Below are 17,101 nucleotides of genomic sequence, written 5' to 3' on the forward strand. Positions count from 1 at the left end.
TGAGCTAATGTAAGAACTCACATTTGAGCACACATCCTAACCAGATAACTAAATCATTATATAAATAATATTTAACTGATACCTCCTTCTGTAAAACTATTTGAAGTTTCTCGTTTCTCCTCAGAACTTTTCCCCTGTCCTGTTTGTTGAAACTACTGGTAATAAGGCTCACTGTTTCTTTCCTTGCAGGAGTGCTCAGATTGCTGACCTGCAGCAGAAGCTACTGGATGCAGAAAGTGAAGACAGGCCAAAACATCGCTGGGAGAATATTGCTACCATTTTGGAAGCCAAGTGTGCCATGAAATATTTAATTGGAGAGGTAAATATTACTCTTCCTACCAGCAATTAGGGATCTGGCTTGGGAGATTGAAATAAGATGTTAGCCTGGAATACTGTCATTGTGTCATTGCCACTTTTCCTGGTAAAAACCACAATGACACTAACATTAGAGAAATAGTTTTATGGGTAAAAGTTGATGTGAGCAAGTGCTTAATAAATGTTTTCTCTTATTATTAGGAAAAGATCAGAATGCCATAGTAGGCCACTACCTAAACATAAATTATTACACTGGAGTACTTTTTAAAACACCCATATTCAGAAAGTTTAAGCCCTAGCCACTTTGACTCAGTGGATAGAGTGTCAGCCTATGTACCAAAGGTTCCCGGGTTTGATTCTCTTTAAGGACATATACCTTGGTTGCAGGCTCCTCACCGGCCCAGGCCCTGGTCAGGGCACAGTGCGGTCAGCAACCAATTGATATGTTTCTCTCACATCGATGTTTCTCTCTGTCTTTCCCTCCCCCACTCTCTTTAAAGATGATCAATGGAAAAATATTTTTGGGTGAGGATTAACAATTTAAAAAAGTTTAAGATACAATTTAGGACAGACAAATTAATAATTGGCACACAAAGATTTATCTTAAAGAAAATGCATCTTCACTGACCTTAAAATAGTCTATCATCTTACATTGTCATGAGGAATTAAAGTTGGTCACCTCTGGTGATTAAAGCATTTTCTCTTGAGACAAGCTTTACAAACTCCTCCAATTCTGCAAGTGTGAACAATGCTATCCTTTCTACATTTTGTGTTCAGTTAGCAGATTTATCTTACTAAAGAAATCCTCATTGGTCTTATGAGCACTGGTGTTTATGATGTTCGCCATCCGGGCTAATAGAGAATATATAACTAGGCCAGCATAAGATACCAATCTAACCTGAAGAGCCAGATCTGCAGTCTCAGCTAACATGTCTACGGGTTTCAGCATGTGAACACAGACATTCTGAAATGGGACATAATTGGCCATAAGGGTGTGTCTTATGATTTTCTCTTTAAAATCAAGGAAGAACTTCTTACATATCAGAATATGATGTTGTCAGCTACTGTTCATGTTGGGTTTATTCTTGCCTTGAGGCAGAGCAAGAGATTGAATGACCTTAGTGATGGCTTCTAGCTTTAAGTTATCTACCTCAACAGAAATATCGGCTCTTGACCTGAGTAGTGTTGTTACTATTCTATGGTATTGTAGAATCCATATGTCATGAAAACATAAGAATGGACTTGGACATGGAACTTTTCTTAGCCCATTCAAGAAAACAGACATTTGTCTGCCTAATGAATAGGGAAAGGTAGCCATTCTCCAAAGAAAATATTCTTCTTTTATCTCTTCCAGCTGGTCTCCTCCAAGATACAGGTTAGCAAACTTGAAAGCAATCTGAAACAGAACAAGGCCAGCTGTGCTGACATGCAGAAGATGCTGTTTGAGGAACGAAATAATATTGCTGAAAAAGAGACAGAGTTACAGGCAGAGCTATTCAGAATGGAGCAACAGCATCAAGAGAAGGTAAACTAGCGAGCCAAGAAGCGATACTGAGGAATAAACCATCATTGCTTTTTGTTGTTAGTTTTAAAAAATAGCGGGGGATATGATGTTTCCTTCAAAAGACCATGTAACTGGAGCAGCTATTTTGGGCAGCCCAGGGAGGGGTCTATTCATGATCCATCCGAGTTCAACAACTCTGAGGCAGGTTTTCCTGGTGCCCCTGTCCCTGAGCTCCTGTGTGCCCTTCCCCCCCACCCCCCGGGGTACCTCGCCCAGGTCTTATGTTCCAACAGTTAACATGCTCAAGGCCACACAGTAAGTGGAAGAGCAGGCATCTGAATAGCCTGTATTACACACCTAAGCAGATTCAAAGTCATAGAGGCCTTATAAGCTACTCCAAAGGGATCAGGCTTTACTCAAGGTTTGCCTCTAAAAAATAGAATTGCACCGAAACCAGTTTGGCTCAGTGGTAGAGCGTCAGTCTGTGGACTGAAAGGTCCCGGGTTCGATTCCGGTCAAGGGCATATACTGATCGCGGGCACATCCCCGGTAGGGGGTGTGCAAGAGGCAAACCGGTCGATGTTTCTCTCTCATCGACATTTCTAGCTCTCTATCTCTCTCCCTTCCTCTCTGTAAAAAATCAATAAAATATATATATATTTTTTAAATAGAATTGGATATTTGGGATACTCAGATGATCAAGAGAACACCCCAATGCTGGAACAAATGAAGTTTGGGCTACACATTTATAGGAAACAAAATTGAAGCAAAATTTAAAGCAGTTAAGGTTATTCACAAAATAAGAAATGTTCTCCAGCTACTCTCCTGAAGTCTCCAGGTACCAAATCCTGGTTAACCTAGGATCCCAGTCATTTGCTCCTTAAATATACAAGCTCCGGGAGAGGAGCGCTTTCAGATTTTCATTCACCAAACAACTCTGGGTTTACAAATCTAACACTGGAAACAGCCTTAAAAGCTAGAAAGCTGCTTTTATAAAAAGTTTTCTGAGCAATAAAAACGACCATGTAGTCTTTCCCAAAATTTTCAGATAAGAAACCTGAAACAAAGAGCAATGAATGACTTGTCTAAGTTTACACATACTAGTGACAAGAGATCTTAGCCTCTATTTTGGTATTAAGATTAACATAACTGGTAAACAATGCGGTTGTGCTTGCTCCTTATTACTTCAAGCCATGAGAGCAAAAGAGAACATTTAGCCCCGTCCAGATGGTTCAGTTGGTTGTGGTTTTGATTCCCGGTCATGGCACATAACTAGGTTTTGAGATCCATCCCCAGTTGGGGCACATCTGGGCGGCAACTGATCACATGATGTTTCTCCCCCATCCCTTCCTCTCTCTCTAAAAAAGCAATAAAAACATATCCTCAGGTGAGGATTTAAGGTAGAGAGAGAGAGACAGAGAGAGACAGAGAGAGAGAGAGAGAGAGAGAGAGAGAGAGAGAGAGAGAGAGAGAGAGAGAGAAAGAGAGAAAGAGAGAGAGAACGAACAGTTCACTGCTAAATCACAGAGGAGTCAATCTGATCACTGTTTGGACTGAGCCCGATGTCCTTTTTTTGTCTTATTCCTTTGGTCCCGTTGGGTTGTATCTTTCTCTAGGTGCTGTACCTTCTCAACCAGTTGCAGCAAAGCCAGATGGCAGAGAAGCAGCCAGAAGTGTCAGTCAATGAAAAGAAACAACAGCTGCGGAACACACTGAAGTGTCAGGTATAATGAGGCAAAGGTTTTCAGACATGGGTTCTGAGGTCCTGACAGAATTATCTGATTTAGACCATTGTACTTACAGCAGAAAGCAATGAGGTGCTAAACAGGGTTGATAATTGCAGCCTCTATTGCTTTTTGGCCCTAGTTGATCAATTTAAGGTATTTAGAATGTAGCCACACATAGAATAACCTCCTTTTGGGTACAGAAATGGTGGTGCATCCTCAATACCAGACTCTTAGGCCTCCTGATTTTTTGCCTCAACATGAGCTCTAAATAGTTGAGAAAAGTAAAACACCCAGTAGAATCCTAGGGACATTCAGCTGTCTCTTCCTGAGCCTGTTCTTCTGACCTGAGACTTGACATATTTATAAAATGCCTAGAGTCTAAATTTCTTCCAGAGGCTGGGAACACCACACCCTTACTAGCATGTCAGAGCACTGTTTTATCCAACTTAGAATCTTCTTCCTGCCTCTAGGGTTTCCTTGGTACCTCCCATCAAAGATATAACCAAACTGTAGTTAAGGTCGTATGCATGAATCTGGCTGTCTTAAATGCCAGGAAGTTTAATCAGGCTTATTAGAGTAGCAAATAAACTGCCTAGTCTATGTTGAGAAGGATGATTAAAAGCATCTGACTTCAGAGAAACAGAGCTGTCTGCATAGGTTTCTTAATCAGCTTCCTGATGTGAATGAGGGGTGAGAGACTGGAGAATGGAAAAGAATAAGAAGGCATGTAGGGCAGAGTCCATGGTTTCTGTGATGGCTTTCAGGGCTGCTTGGGATGTTGGAATAGAGTGGCATTCAGGACACCTAGGAACTGGTGACAATCAGGCATTTTTCTGGGTGCCAGAGCCTGCTGTACAAAAACCATCTGCTGCCAGAAACTTGGCAGCAGTATATTTTCATCTCTGTGAGTTGTTTGGTACCCCACATGTAGTACCCAAAATAATCCCACCGATCTCTGTACTCTCTGGAAATAGGAAGAAGAACTTGAGAAGATGCAAGAAGTGTATATGCAAAATAAGCAGCTTCTCCGAGAGAATGAAATCATAAAACAGGTAACACAGCCTCCCACCCACTGAACAAGCCCCGGGGAGACCCTGTTGCAACTGAGGCCATCCCTTGGGAGTAAGCCTGAATATGATGGCTTAGCTGTATTTTATGAGGTCAACATCGAGTTTCCATGTGATATAGTTATGTGCATTTCAAATTATATAAACACATTTTTTAATTTGCTCTTTTCTGAATTGAATCCTGATCTTGTAAAGTGGGAGTCCTTCAACTACTTTACTATCCTGCCTCACTTTAATATGCTATCAAATTGAGCTAGCTTAGAAATCTTTATGTTTGAGCCATGAACACTCTCAGAAGCTGCCCTGCAATATACACGTTGTCTCTTCTTTTCAAATAGAAACTGACTCTCCTCCAAGTAGCCAGCAAACAGAAACCTCATCTTCCTAAGGATACCCTTCTATCTCCAGACTCTTCTTTCGAATATATCCCACCTAAGGTAAACTGCTCAGTGCCTATGATGCCTTCCCATGGCCAAGGTTTGGAGTGAGTACACTAAAATCGCTTCTTAGAAGAGGTTGAGAGGTTAAATATCCAAATTCCAGCATCATGATTTTCTCTGGACTCCCAGATAAAACTCTAGGGCAGTGGTTCTCAACCTTTTTAATGCCTCGACCCTTTAATATAGTTTCTCATGTTGTGGTGACCCCCAACCATAAAATTATTTTCGTTGCTACTTCATAACTGTAATTTTGCTACTGTTACGAATTGTAATGAAAATATCTGTGTTTTCTGTCTTAGGTGACCCTGCTAGCGGTTCTCAACCTGTGGCTCGCGACCCACAGTTTGAAAACCGCTGCTGTAGAGCCTAAGACCATCGGAAAACACAGATATTTACATTACGATTCATTAACAGTAGCAAAATTACAGTTATGAAGTAGCAACGAAAATAATCTTATGGTTGGGGGTCACCACAACATGAGGAACTGTATTAAAGGGTCGCAGCATTAGAAAGGTTGAGAACCACTGCTCTAGGACATTCTTGAGGGAAATAGGCCTTCTCCTTCCCTGGAAGATGGACTCTTGGCCATGTACAGACATGTAACATGGCTGAAGAGGAGGAGCAAAGTAAAAGAGCAGAACTCAGCTGTCCATCCCTAGATACTTATCAGATCATGAGTCCCTCCCTCCTCAGATTACTCAACCTCTCCCTGCAGTTTCTGTCTCTTCAAACACTCTGCAAGGCCAAAGGCAGAAGCAGAATTTTTTCTGATTAGTAAGCCAAGTGGAGTATATTTGAGGGAGTCTGAAATCTCTGCTCTGAGAAGATAGCTGGCAACAGCTACTGTGAAGATATGATCCACATGTGTTGTTTTTTTTATTAATAACCATTCCAAACCTTTGTTCTTAGCCAAGACCTTCCCATTTTAAAGAAAAGTTCCTGGAGCAAAGCATGGACATCGATGATCTAAAATATTATTCAGAGCATTCTGTGAATGAGCCTGAAGATGGTGATATTGACGATGGGGATGATGAGGAATGGAAGCCAACAAAATTACTTAAGATACCCAAGAGGAACGTCCAAGTGGTAGGCAGCTCTCATCTGTGTCAAGGGTTCTAGTCTGTCTTCACTGCCAGTGGGAGTGTACCGGCCCCATACCCTGCACCTGAGCCCTTGGATCCCATTAGAGGCATTGGATCTGCTGAGGGGTGCTCCTCAGGCCAGCTCTGTATGGAACCTGGGGCCAGCAGAAGGAGCTGCCTGAGTGTGCAGGTGGTTCTTTTCATGTCTGTGGACTCTTACCAGTCTGAAGGGTCGTAGTGTTCTATACCATTTCTTCAGGTTGGTCCCAATGTGATCATAATCCTTCTCATTTTTATAGCACTTTACAGTTTATAAAGCATCTTCATATATGCTATTTCTTTTCAATTGTCACACAAAAATTCAGTGAAATACTTATTATTTATTTTACAGATGAATCTGCAGCCCACAGGAAGGAAATGACCTTGCCTAAGGTTATACAAGTGATAGTCAGGACTTGAAATAGAATATTCTGTCTCCAAGTCCAGTTTGTTGCTATCACATCATGGTCATATCAGTAAAAATTATAGACCAGAAACTGAGTGCCTAATAGAGTGATTTTGCTCACTAGGGTAAGGGACATTGAGAATTACAGAAAAGGCTAAGAGTTCAGATCAAACACAATAGTTAAGGCCAGTTAGGAACAGTCTGACTTTGAGGAATGTTTTATTTGTTTACATGATGACAGGCTTACATAATTATCAAATGTAGATGATTTATGTTAAAACATTAACTTCCTGGGCACTACAGTTCACTGCTACCACAACTGTGCCCTGCAGTCACATTCTGCCTAAGAGCAGTTCACAAACTACCCTAGCTGGCTTCCTGGAAGGTTACTTGATTTCATTAGCTCATCGTGAACCACACAGGGAACTGAGCCTTCTAAAGCCACAACATCAGAGGAAGCAAGTCATGAGGAATAGATAATCATGCTGGCATTTGGTCATTTGAAAATAGTCAAAAATGCAACATATTGGGCCTAACAGCTTGTCCTTAGCCTCAGAGAGCTTATAATCTAACTAGAGACCTGGTACATGAAATTCGTGCATGGGGGCGGGGAAGCGGGGGAGATGTCCCTCAGCCCAGCCTGCACCCTCTCCAATCGGACCCCTTGGGGGATGTCCAACTGCCCATTTAGGCCCGATCCTGGTGGACATCCCTCTCACAATCCAGGACTGCTGGCTCCCAAATGCTCACCTGCCTACCTTCCTGATTGCCCCTAACCACTTCTGCCTGCCAGCCTGATCACCCCCTAACCACTCCCATGCCAGCCTGATTGATGTCTAACTGTTCCCTTGCCAACCTATTTGCCCCCAACTTCCCTCCTCTGCCAGCCTGGTCACCCCTAACTGCCCTCCCTTGCAAGCTTGGTCCCTCCCAACTGCCCTCCCCTACTGGCCATCTTGTGGTGGCCATCTTGTGTCCACATGGGGACAGGATCTTTGACCACATGTGTGTTGGAGTGATGGTCAATCTGCATATTACTCTTTTATTAGATAGGATAGAGGCCTGGTGCATGGGTGGGAGCCAGCTGGTTTGCCCTGAAAGGTGTCCTGGATCAGGATGGGGGTTTCCTTGGGATGTGGGGCAGCTGGCCTGAGCGAGGGGCCTGTGGTGGTTTGCAGGCCGGCCACGCCACCCCCCCCCCCCCCCAGTGACCCAAGCAGAGGCCCTGATATCTGGAATTTATTTACCTTCTACAATTGAAACTTTGTGGCCTGGAATGGAGCCAAGCCTCCTCCTCGCTCTGGGGCCGGCAGCCATTTCAGTTTGGATTTGTTTACCTTCTATAATTGAAACTTTGTAGCCTTGAGTGGAGACCTAGGCCAGCAACTGAGGGCGGAAAGCTTTGCTTCTTCCATTGCCTGGGAAACCCAAGCCTCCCTCCTGCTCTCTGTGGCTATAGCCATCTTGGTTGGGTTTATTTGCATGCTCGCTCTGATTGGATGGTGGGTGTGGCTGGTGGGCATGGCTTGTGGGTATAGTGGAGTGGTGATTAATTTGCATATTACTCTTTTATTAGGTAGGATAGGAAAACAAGGCAAATAAATAGAAGCGCAACATAGAACCTCAGCATCTCATCTCAGAGACATGCACTGAGGGGCTTTTAAGGGTGACTATAAAGCCAAACCAAGCAGATAGAATTTAGGAAGACACCAGGGAAGAGATGACTATTGCTGCATTACAAGATAGAAAGGGAAATATATGTTGGAGGTAACTAGGAAATTTCTGGACCAATGAATAGCATATTGCAAACATTTGGTAGTAGAAGTAGAGGGACAGAGAGTTGAGACACAGAGGAAATGGGACAGAAAAATATCTGACTTTTATTTACTTAACAAACATGGACTCTACTGTGTATGAAGTGGAGCACATGAACTGAGTACAGATGAAAAGGTCAGCTAAATAACAGGAAGCAGAGTTGAAAAATACTCAGAAATACATGGAAGAAGGCCTAAAACTGGTGAGGAAGTTTCCAAATGAAAAGCAAATACAGGTATACTTTCCTGAAAGAAGACTTACTATATGTTATATAGCACTGTTGCTCTAAGCCTAAAAAGAAATATGTAACAAATATTTCAAGTAAATAGTATTGCTATCAATGGCATATCCTATGCCTAAAACAGTGAGATGATTATTTCCTAGGCTTTCTCCTTAATTTTAAAACTCAAGAAGAGACTATAACTGGGCTTTAAGGGGAGCAAGTTGACATACCATCTCGTTTCTCCCTTTGTGTGACCTCAAAGTATAATACATGGATGCTATGACTGCTCTTTGATCAGAATGCTCATAGACAGACATTATAGACCTTGAGGCTTTGCATGAAGGCCATCCTGATTATTATTGTTCCAACCCAACTGAAGCAGACTGGTATTACCACTAGTTTACTGAAAGAAAGACACCAAAGTGATGATTTGTCCAAAGCTACTGCTGAAAATGTTGGCTTCCTCACTCAGCCATGTTTCCTGTGTGTACTAAGGACATGCTGAGGGATAGGCCATGTGCTATAGTTTTAAAAAGTAATAGCTTAGAAGCCAGCTAGACATGGATTCTAGTCTTGAGTTTGCCACTGGTGAGTTAGATGACCTTAAGCAAGTCAATCTCCCTACGCTTCAGATTCTTCATCTATGTAATGAAGGGATTATATTAGAAGAGAGATATAAAGTTTCTTTCCAGCACTAATATCCTGAGTCAGAATAACAAAGTTGTTATTGTTTTTAATAAATGGGTTTTAATAATTTTACCTTCATATGGTGTTGTATGGTAATCTGAAAAGTTAAAAGAAGGAATGTATGCAAAAGCACCTTGTGACAAAATATCATACAGGTATTGTTATTACAGCATAGTAAGCATTTTACTAATATTTTAGCAGAAATTAGGAAGCAGGTATTTTTGTCTCCATCTTAGCAGTGAAAGGATGGAGATGAAGTTGGATGAAGTGACTTATCCAAAGTCATGCCATGTATTAAATACTAGAGGCCCAGTGCACGAATTCGTGCACGGTGGGATCCCTTGGAGTGGCCTATAGAGATCAGGCTCCAGCTCATGCTTCCAGCCACACAGCCCCACCTCGCAGCCTGCCTTGGGCTGATTTCGCCCCCTCACCTGCTCTACCATCCTGCCTGCAGGGTAATCAATCAGGGCCAGGGCCCCCCACTGCCACTTCTGGTTGTTGTCTGCAGGGCGGGCAATAGGTTGGAACCGTTCTCCCACCCCCTCCCCCTGTTGCTGCCTGTAGCCTTATGCATGATAACCCGGCAAGGCAATTGGGCCCCTGCTTGCACCTGCTTGGCCTGGCACCACCCACTCACCTACCCCACCATCTCACCACAATCCCACTTTTGTTGGGGCCCATTAGTGCTGGCAGCACCTCCACTGCCACCCTGCTGCCAGCGCAGAGTCACTGATGCCCGCCATGTTCCGCACCGATCCCTGGTGGTCAGCACACATTATAGCAAGCGGCCGAACTCCCAGTCAAATGACCGCCGGAGGGGTAACTTTGCATATTAGGCTTTTATTATATAGGATAGGATGAGAGCCCAAGTTTCCTAATTCCTAGCCTAATGTTCTTTATGTTAAATTTTTATCAGCCCTGACTGGTTTGGCTCAGTGGAAAGAGCATCAGTCTGTAGACTGAAGGGTCCAAGATTCAATTCCAGTCAAGGGTATGTGCCTTGGTTGCAGGCACATCCCCAGTAGGAGGTATGCAGGAGGCAGCTGATCGATGTTTCTCTCTCATCGATGTTTCTATCCCTCTCCCTTCCTCTCAGTAAAAAATCAATAAAATATATTTTTTTAAAATTTTATCAGATATTTCATTCTGAGATACAATACAATGCTGAAATCAGTGCTAGAAGAATTATAGACTCTAAAGCAATGGTTATCAAGCCTGGATGTACATTAGGATCCCCAAAGGAGCTTTTAAACATGGGAGCTGGGGACCCCACCCCCTGATATTCTTATTTAGTTGAGGTGGAACCTGGCCTTTCTGAAAACTCTCCCAGAGATTTCATATGTACAATCAGGGTTGAAAACTACTGGCTTAAAGGAACCCCACTGGTTCCTTTCAGCTCTACTTCCCACTCTATATAAAAAGTCCCTCGATTATAGTGATTCTTAACTGTGGTATTGGGACATGCTGGGTGGGTTGCCAACAGTTCTGATACACGCATGTGTACACATACACCACATACCTATATAATTGAGGTTATGTCTGTGACAAGGTCATGCTCCCTCTCAAATTCTGATCTTGTCCTGGTGTAAAAAAGAATAAGATGAAGTTGTAGCTAGTACATATAGCATTCATGTGAATACATGTGTCATGACTGTTCTATAACAACACTGCCAGATGTATTTCTAGCCTCTGCTTGCTTGAAAACTTCTGATAGTGATGAATCTCACAGGGAAGCTCATTGTATTCCATAACTGTTAGAAAGTTGTTCCTTGTTGAGCTAAAATAGGCTGTCCTGTAAATCATCCCAGTAAGTCTTGGCTATATAAAAGTCTAATTGTTCTTATTTATGACAGCCTTTCAGATAATACTCTCATACTAGTAAGCCTTTGCATAAAATAGAGACATGTGGGTAGGTTACTAGAGTCTTTTTGATGAATTTGTAAATGGCCAGAGGACCATAGCCAGTCTATAGCAGTGAATTCAGTGTCATCCTGATGAGATATGTCTAGGACATGTCATAGAATTCTGTCTTATTTCCTATTTTATTCAAAGATGCAAAGATTTTTTTATTTTATTTTAATGCCCAATGTTGGACAAGTATGACTAAGATGGGCATTCCTGCCTATTGCTATTAGGAATGTAAATTTGGTATAACTTTCTGTAAAGCAACTTGAAAATATGTATCAAAGGCTTTAAAAATGTTTCTATCTTTTGGCCCAGTAATTATACACGTAAGAATTTATACTAAAAAAATAGTTATTGGTGTGTAAAAAAGGTTTATTTACTCAACAAATCTTTTGAGCATCTAAGTATCAGGCACTGTTTCTAGGTGCTGAGGATGCAACATATGAGACAGGTAAGATCCTTGGCCTCATGAAACTAAAGAAAGACATTCTTGTCGAGAAAGAGAGACATAATAACCAGAAAAACAAAATCATTTTATTTTAAAAATATATATATATATTATTTATTTTTTTACAGAGTGGAAGAGAGAGGGATAGAGAGTTAGAAACATCGATGAGAGAGAATCATTGATCAGCTGCCTCTTGCACACCCCCCACTGGGGATGTGCCCACAACCAAGGTACATGCCCTTGACCGGAATCAAACCTGGGATCTTTCAGTCCCCAGGCCAACGCTCTATCCACTGAGCCAAACCGGTTTTGGCAACAAAATCATTTTAGATGATAATAGATAAGAAGAAAATACAGGGAAGTCACAGATAGGATAGGAAAAGTGTACTTCAGAAGAGGGCTTGGGAGAGGTATCTCTGAGGAAGAGATATTTAAGCTAAGAGCTGAACAAAGGGAAGGAGCAAGTCAGGGAAGGAATCAGGGAAGAACATTTTAGGAAAAGAAAACAGCAAACGCAAAGATCTTGGGGCAGGATGAACTTGGTTTATGAAGGAGCAGCTGAGAAGGTCAGTGTGGCTAGAGTGTATTGAAAAGTGGGAGAGAGTAGTAATAAGGGAAGATTCAGAGGGGTAGTAAGGGCCACATCATGGAGGGCCTGGTCAATCATGGTAACATTTGGGTTATATTTATGTATCAGGATGTTTGCTGTAACATGATTTATAGTAGCAAACAATTTCTTTTAATGCCATCTTAATATCTACTGTAGGGGTCTGGTTTAATAAATCGACATTTCCACATAATGAAATACTATAGACAACTATTAAATTTTTTAAATCATGGTTTTCTATTTTCAAATTTTATAAAGTGATACATATTATTCTCATAATCAAAAAATAGATGTTATTTTGCTTTAGTTTACCTTCACAACTACAGAATAATGATGATGGTTGTCAAATGAAAGAAATATAAGGGCTTGAATTTAACGGTAGACCCAATATGAATCCACAAAGACATGACAAGGGTGCGGGGGAAATCTGTGAATTTAGGCCTCATTAACAAGAATATTGGGAGGTGTCTGTCTCAATCTACTTCATAGTGATCACATATAGAAAGTTATGCTCATTTCTGGGTGTCACAAAGATGAACTTGGACAAACTGATATATAGTTAAGATGGCAAGGATTCTTGGAAACAATGTCATGGTGAATCATTGAAGGAGCTAGATATATTTAGCTCTGAGACGATTTGGACAGAGGGGCACTGGGAGTGAAAATTATGCTCAGGGTTTGAACAACTGAGCTGTGAAAGGGGGGTTAAACTGATTCCATGTCATTCCAGATGACAGAATTGTGTCCTATGGTCAAACGTTATGGGAAACAATTTTCATCTCAGGATAGAGTTTTGGAATCATTAGACCAGGGACATTAGAGAGGTGCTTCAAACATCACATCAGACTTTATATGGTCACCGAGGTCTCTTCTGACTCATCCATCATTCTTTGAGGTCTGCCACTTGTTTGTTTCAAGCCAAACTATCCTACTTTCTCCCACCATTTCTCTTATAACATCACTTTTTAAAAAATATATTTTATTAATTTCTTACAGAGAGGAAGGGAGAGGGATAGGAGTTAGAAACATCGATGAGAGAAAACATAGAATAGCTGCCTCCACTCAGTCTGAGCCACACTGGTTAGGGCCTAAGATCACTTCTTATAACACTGGTCACCCATCTCTATTTTTATGGGATAGATTACTTCAAACGGTGTCTGGGAGCAGTTGCACCCTGTGATTTCTGAATTCCAAACTTCTGTCTGACTATATTGCTTTTTGACAGCCATTGTACACAACTACTTTTAAGCCAGCTCTTCCTCCCATATTTTTTAACTATAGGCATGATGCATGAAATTTGTGCATTCCCTCAGCCCAACCTGCACCCTCTCACAGTCTGGGAGCCCTTGGGGGATCCCCCCACGGGCCTAAGCCATCAGTCAGACATCCTTAGCGCTGGCTGCCGTGGAAGCAGGAGAGGCTCCCGCCACCACTGCTCTTGCCAACCATGAGCCCAGCTTCTCACAGAGCAGCGCTCCCCCTGTGGGAGCCCAGTGACCACCAGGGGGCAGCTCCTGCATTGAGTGTCTGCCACCTGGTAGTGTGCCTCATAGCAACCGGTAGTTCCACCATTCCGTCAGTTTGCATATTAGACTTTTATTATATAGGATGGCTGATTTGGGAGGAACCTAAATGTCAAACTGAAATTGATCCCTGTTATAACTAACTTTTGGCCAATATTTTCAGCCTGTCCAAATATTTTTGAATTGTGATTCTGTTATCTTACATATTAATAATCCTTCCAGTTTTGTGTTGTTACAGCAGATTAAAATGCCTACCTTGTAGACCAGTTATGAGGTTTTTGTATTTGCATATTATATGAAAGTATTCTAAAAACTGTAAAGTGCTATACAAATGTAAGTGATTTATTTCATTCATCAATGATTCATTAAACTGCTGAGGATAAAGCTCAGGCTGACACTGAACAAACTGTAGAAAGTGAGCTGAATGAAGTACAGTTAGGTAGATCAAAAGATGTCAAACAACTGTGCTCAGTCCTTAAATATACTGTACCTAACTCCACTACCATCTAGCTCACAGTTCTTCACTTTGCCCCTATATGATCATGAGAGTCTCTTTCAGTTGCCCTTCATTGTTATGATAGCCCCCTGATCTGTCTTTCAAGTATCCTATCCCCAAATAAATGGATTTGCCTGGCTTGACTTGTTTTTAGTAAACCTCTGGTGGTTCACATTAATCATTGTTTCACTAAAGAGAGGACTGAGGAGCCCTGGCTGGTATTGCTCAGTGGTTACAGTGCCAGCCTGTGCACTGAAGGCTCTTGGGTTTGATTCCTGGCCAAGGGCATGTATCTGTGCTGCAGGTTCGATCCCCAGCCCTGGTCAGGGCATGTGTGAGAGGAAATCAGTCAGTGTGTCTCACGTTGATCTCTTCCTCTTCTCCCTCTCTCCCTGCCCCTCTCTCCCCTTTTCTCACTTCCACTCTCTAAAAAAAAATAAAATAAAATAAAATAAAAATCAATGGAAAAAATATCCTCGAGTGAGGATTAACAAGAGAGGACTGAGGAGATAGAAGCTTGGTAAAGTTGATGATACTTTCCATCTTTTTGGAAAGGCTTGCAAATGAAGGGAAGGCCTTTTAAACTAGTCATCCTACCCTGTGAAAAGTGTGGTTAAACAATTCAGAGAGGATTGGGGAGGGAGAGAAACATCAGTGATGAGAGAGAATCATTGATTGGCTACCTCCAGCATGCCCCTCATGGGGGATTGAGCCTGTAACCCAGGCATGTGCCCTGACTGGGAATAGAACTGTGACCTTCTGGTTCATGCTCAACCCCTGAGGCACACCGGCCAGGCAGTAATGAGTCTTTCTACAAACCTGTTTTGCAGTGTTCCTGCAAGGGCTGGTGTGGGAATAAGCAGTGTGGGTGCAGGAGACAGAAGTTGAACTGTGGCGTGGACTGTAGCTGTGACCCCACAAAGTGTAGGAACCGTCAGCAAGACAAGGTAAGATCAGTGCCATTGCCCCTCATTTTCTCCACTAGTTTCCGCCCTTTTCTTCGTGAAATCTGGAATCTCCTGCACAACTCTTACTTTTCTCTGCAATCAGAAAAAGACACAGTTCGCTTAATCCTACTTCCTCACTGCTAGCCTGTCCACACATCCCCTTCAGAAACCACTGCCCTTCCCAGAAGATTCCCAGGTATGAGTTCCCCATTCCCCACCTTGGCTATAACGTTTCTATAGTTTCTGAGGCAGGAACAAGAAAACAGGCATTTACGGGCATATAGTCATGCATGATCAAGCTAATCCAGAGGCTTAGCTGGAACTGTAAGGGCCACATGCTAAAGTGGCAGCTTCCAGGAAGAAAGTTAATCCTTCTGACATCTTGAGACATTAGTTACCTAGCCCCTCTCCATGGGAACCAGCTATTCTCTACGAAAAGATTCACAGGAACTTGGTCTTTCTGATGGTCACTGTTGTGAGCCAAGCTAATTGTAGCTGTCCTCCTTAAATTGCTTCCAGGAATAGAAATCTCAGGGAAACAAAATGTGTGCTGAGAAAGGCAGCACCAAGCAGGTGAAGCCCACATACTTGCCTTATGCCTACCTGTGTCCATGGCAAAAGCTCGTTCCTACAGCTCTCTATGTGATAAAGAATAATTTTAGCAAGCTTAGTCTAATGATCATTCATCATGTATTTCTTGAACATCTACATGTGAGCAGTTTTGCCCTGGGTTTTCTATTTAAAATACTTCTAAGGTAGGCAGTCATTAGAGGATTAAAACGGCAGGCTAGAGGTAAGGCTAACAATTGTAGTTGTCTCGGGGACCTTGGGAGTCTATTCCTGTGGCTAGGTAAAATAAGTCAGGCAGAAAAAATCAAGAACTATATGATTTCACTCATATGGGGGATATAGAATTGAAAGCAACAAATAGACAAGGAAGGCAAACAAAAACTCATAGAAACAATCAACATGTTGGTTACCCGAGTGAAGGAGGTGAGAGTAGTAAAGGGTGAAGGGGGTCAAATATATGGTGACAGAAGGAGGTTGGACTTTGGGTGGTGGGCACACAGTGCAATATCCAGATCATGTACCATAGAAATTTACACTTGAAACCTATATAATCTTATTGACCAGTGTCACCCCAATAAAAGATTAGACCTTAATCCAGTTCTTTTTTCATAACAGCAGGTTATAATTCTAATCTAAGCTCTACCCCAGAGTCATCTCACTGCTTAAGTAACTTCCTTCTCTGAAAAATATAATACAGACACCCTGTATAGGTACTAAAAAGAATATTGCAGATTGAAAAAAGGGAAAGTTAAAGAGATCACCAAGGCTTGTCTTGTTTAAACCTCGCCTCGTGATGCGTCCTGTGTCACGATCCTACCTAGTCCTTTGCCTTCAGAAGCTGCCGTCAAGCACTATGACCCCCAAGCAGGGTCTCCCTGAGACTTGCTTAGAAACTGATGAGGCCCTCCAAGCTGGAGTCTCTCTGGTTGAAGGGGAACGGTGATTCTATAGCCCTGGGAACTGAATTTCTAATAGCCTGTCTGCTTGATTCTCAGGAAAGCTTGGGAACTATTGAGAGGACCCAGGATTCCGAAGGTTCCTTCCAACTCGAGGATCCCACAGAAGTGACCCCAGGATTAAGCTTCTTCAACCCTGTCTGTGCCACTCCAAGCAGCAAGGTAGGTAGGCTAAAAGGTAGGCATTTCCAGCTGTATTATGGTCCGTCTCTGCCTTAGCTCTGACCGACAGTGGTGGAGGGAAGGGGAGGAAGTGCCAAAGTGCTTGTTGGGAACTGGGAATGGAGCATAGTCTGTTTCTTCCTGCTTCCTGGAGCACCTCATACTATTGGAAGTGTCCT

General features: G+C 42.3%; 1 protein-coding gene across 1 annotated transcript in view; it reads left to right on the forward strand.

Annotated features, from left to right (window-relative positions):
* KIF4A (kinesin family member 4A) overlaps nt 1-17,101 on the forward strand; it is a 143,095-nt gene that overhangs the window by 123,431 nt on the left and 2,563 nt on the right. Inside the window, exons 23-30 of the mRNA XM_084869809.1 lie at nt 190-319; nt 1,670-1,840; nt 3,436-3,543; nt 4,521-4,598; nt 4,952-5,050; nt 5,963-6,139; nt 15,118-15,234; nt 16,800-16,922. Of these exons, the coding sequence (XP_084725935.1) occupies nt 190-319; nt 1,670-1,840; nt 3,436-3,543; nt 4,521-4,598; nt 4,952-5,050; nt 5,963-6,139; nt 15,118-15,234; nt 16,800-16,922 (1,003 nt within the window). The remainder of the gene's footprint in view (nt 1-189; nt 320-1,669; nt 1,841-3,435; nt 3,544-4,520; nt 4,599-4,951; nt 5,051-5,962; nt 6,140-15,117; nt 15,235-16,799; nt 16,923-17,101) is intronic.

The sequence above is a fragment of the Pipistrellus hanaki genome (assembly GCF_964339955.1).
Source record: "Pipistrellus hanaki genome assembly, chromosome: X".
Taxonomy (NCBI): domain Eukaryota; kingdom Metazoa; phylum Chordata; class Mammalia; order Chiroptera; family Vespertilionidae; genus Pipistrellus; species Pipistrellus hanaki.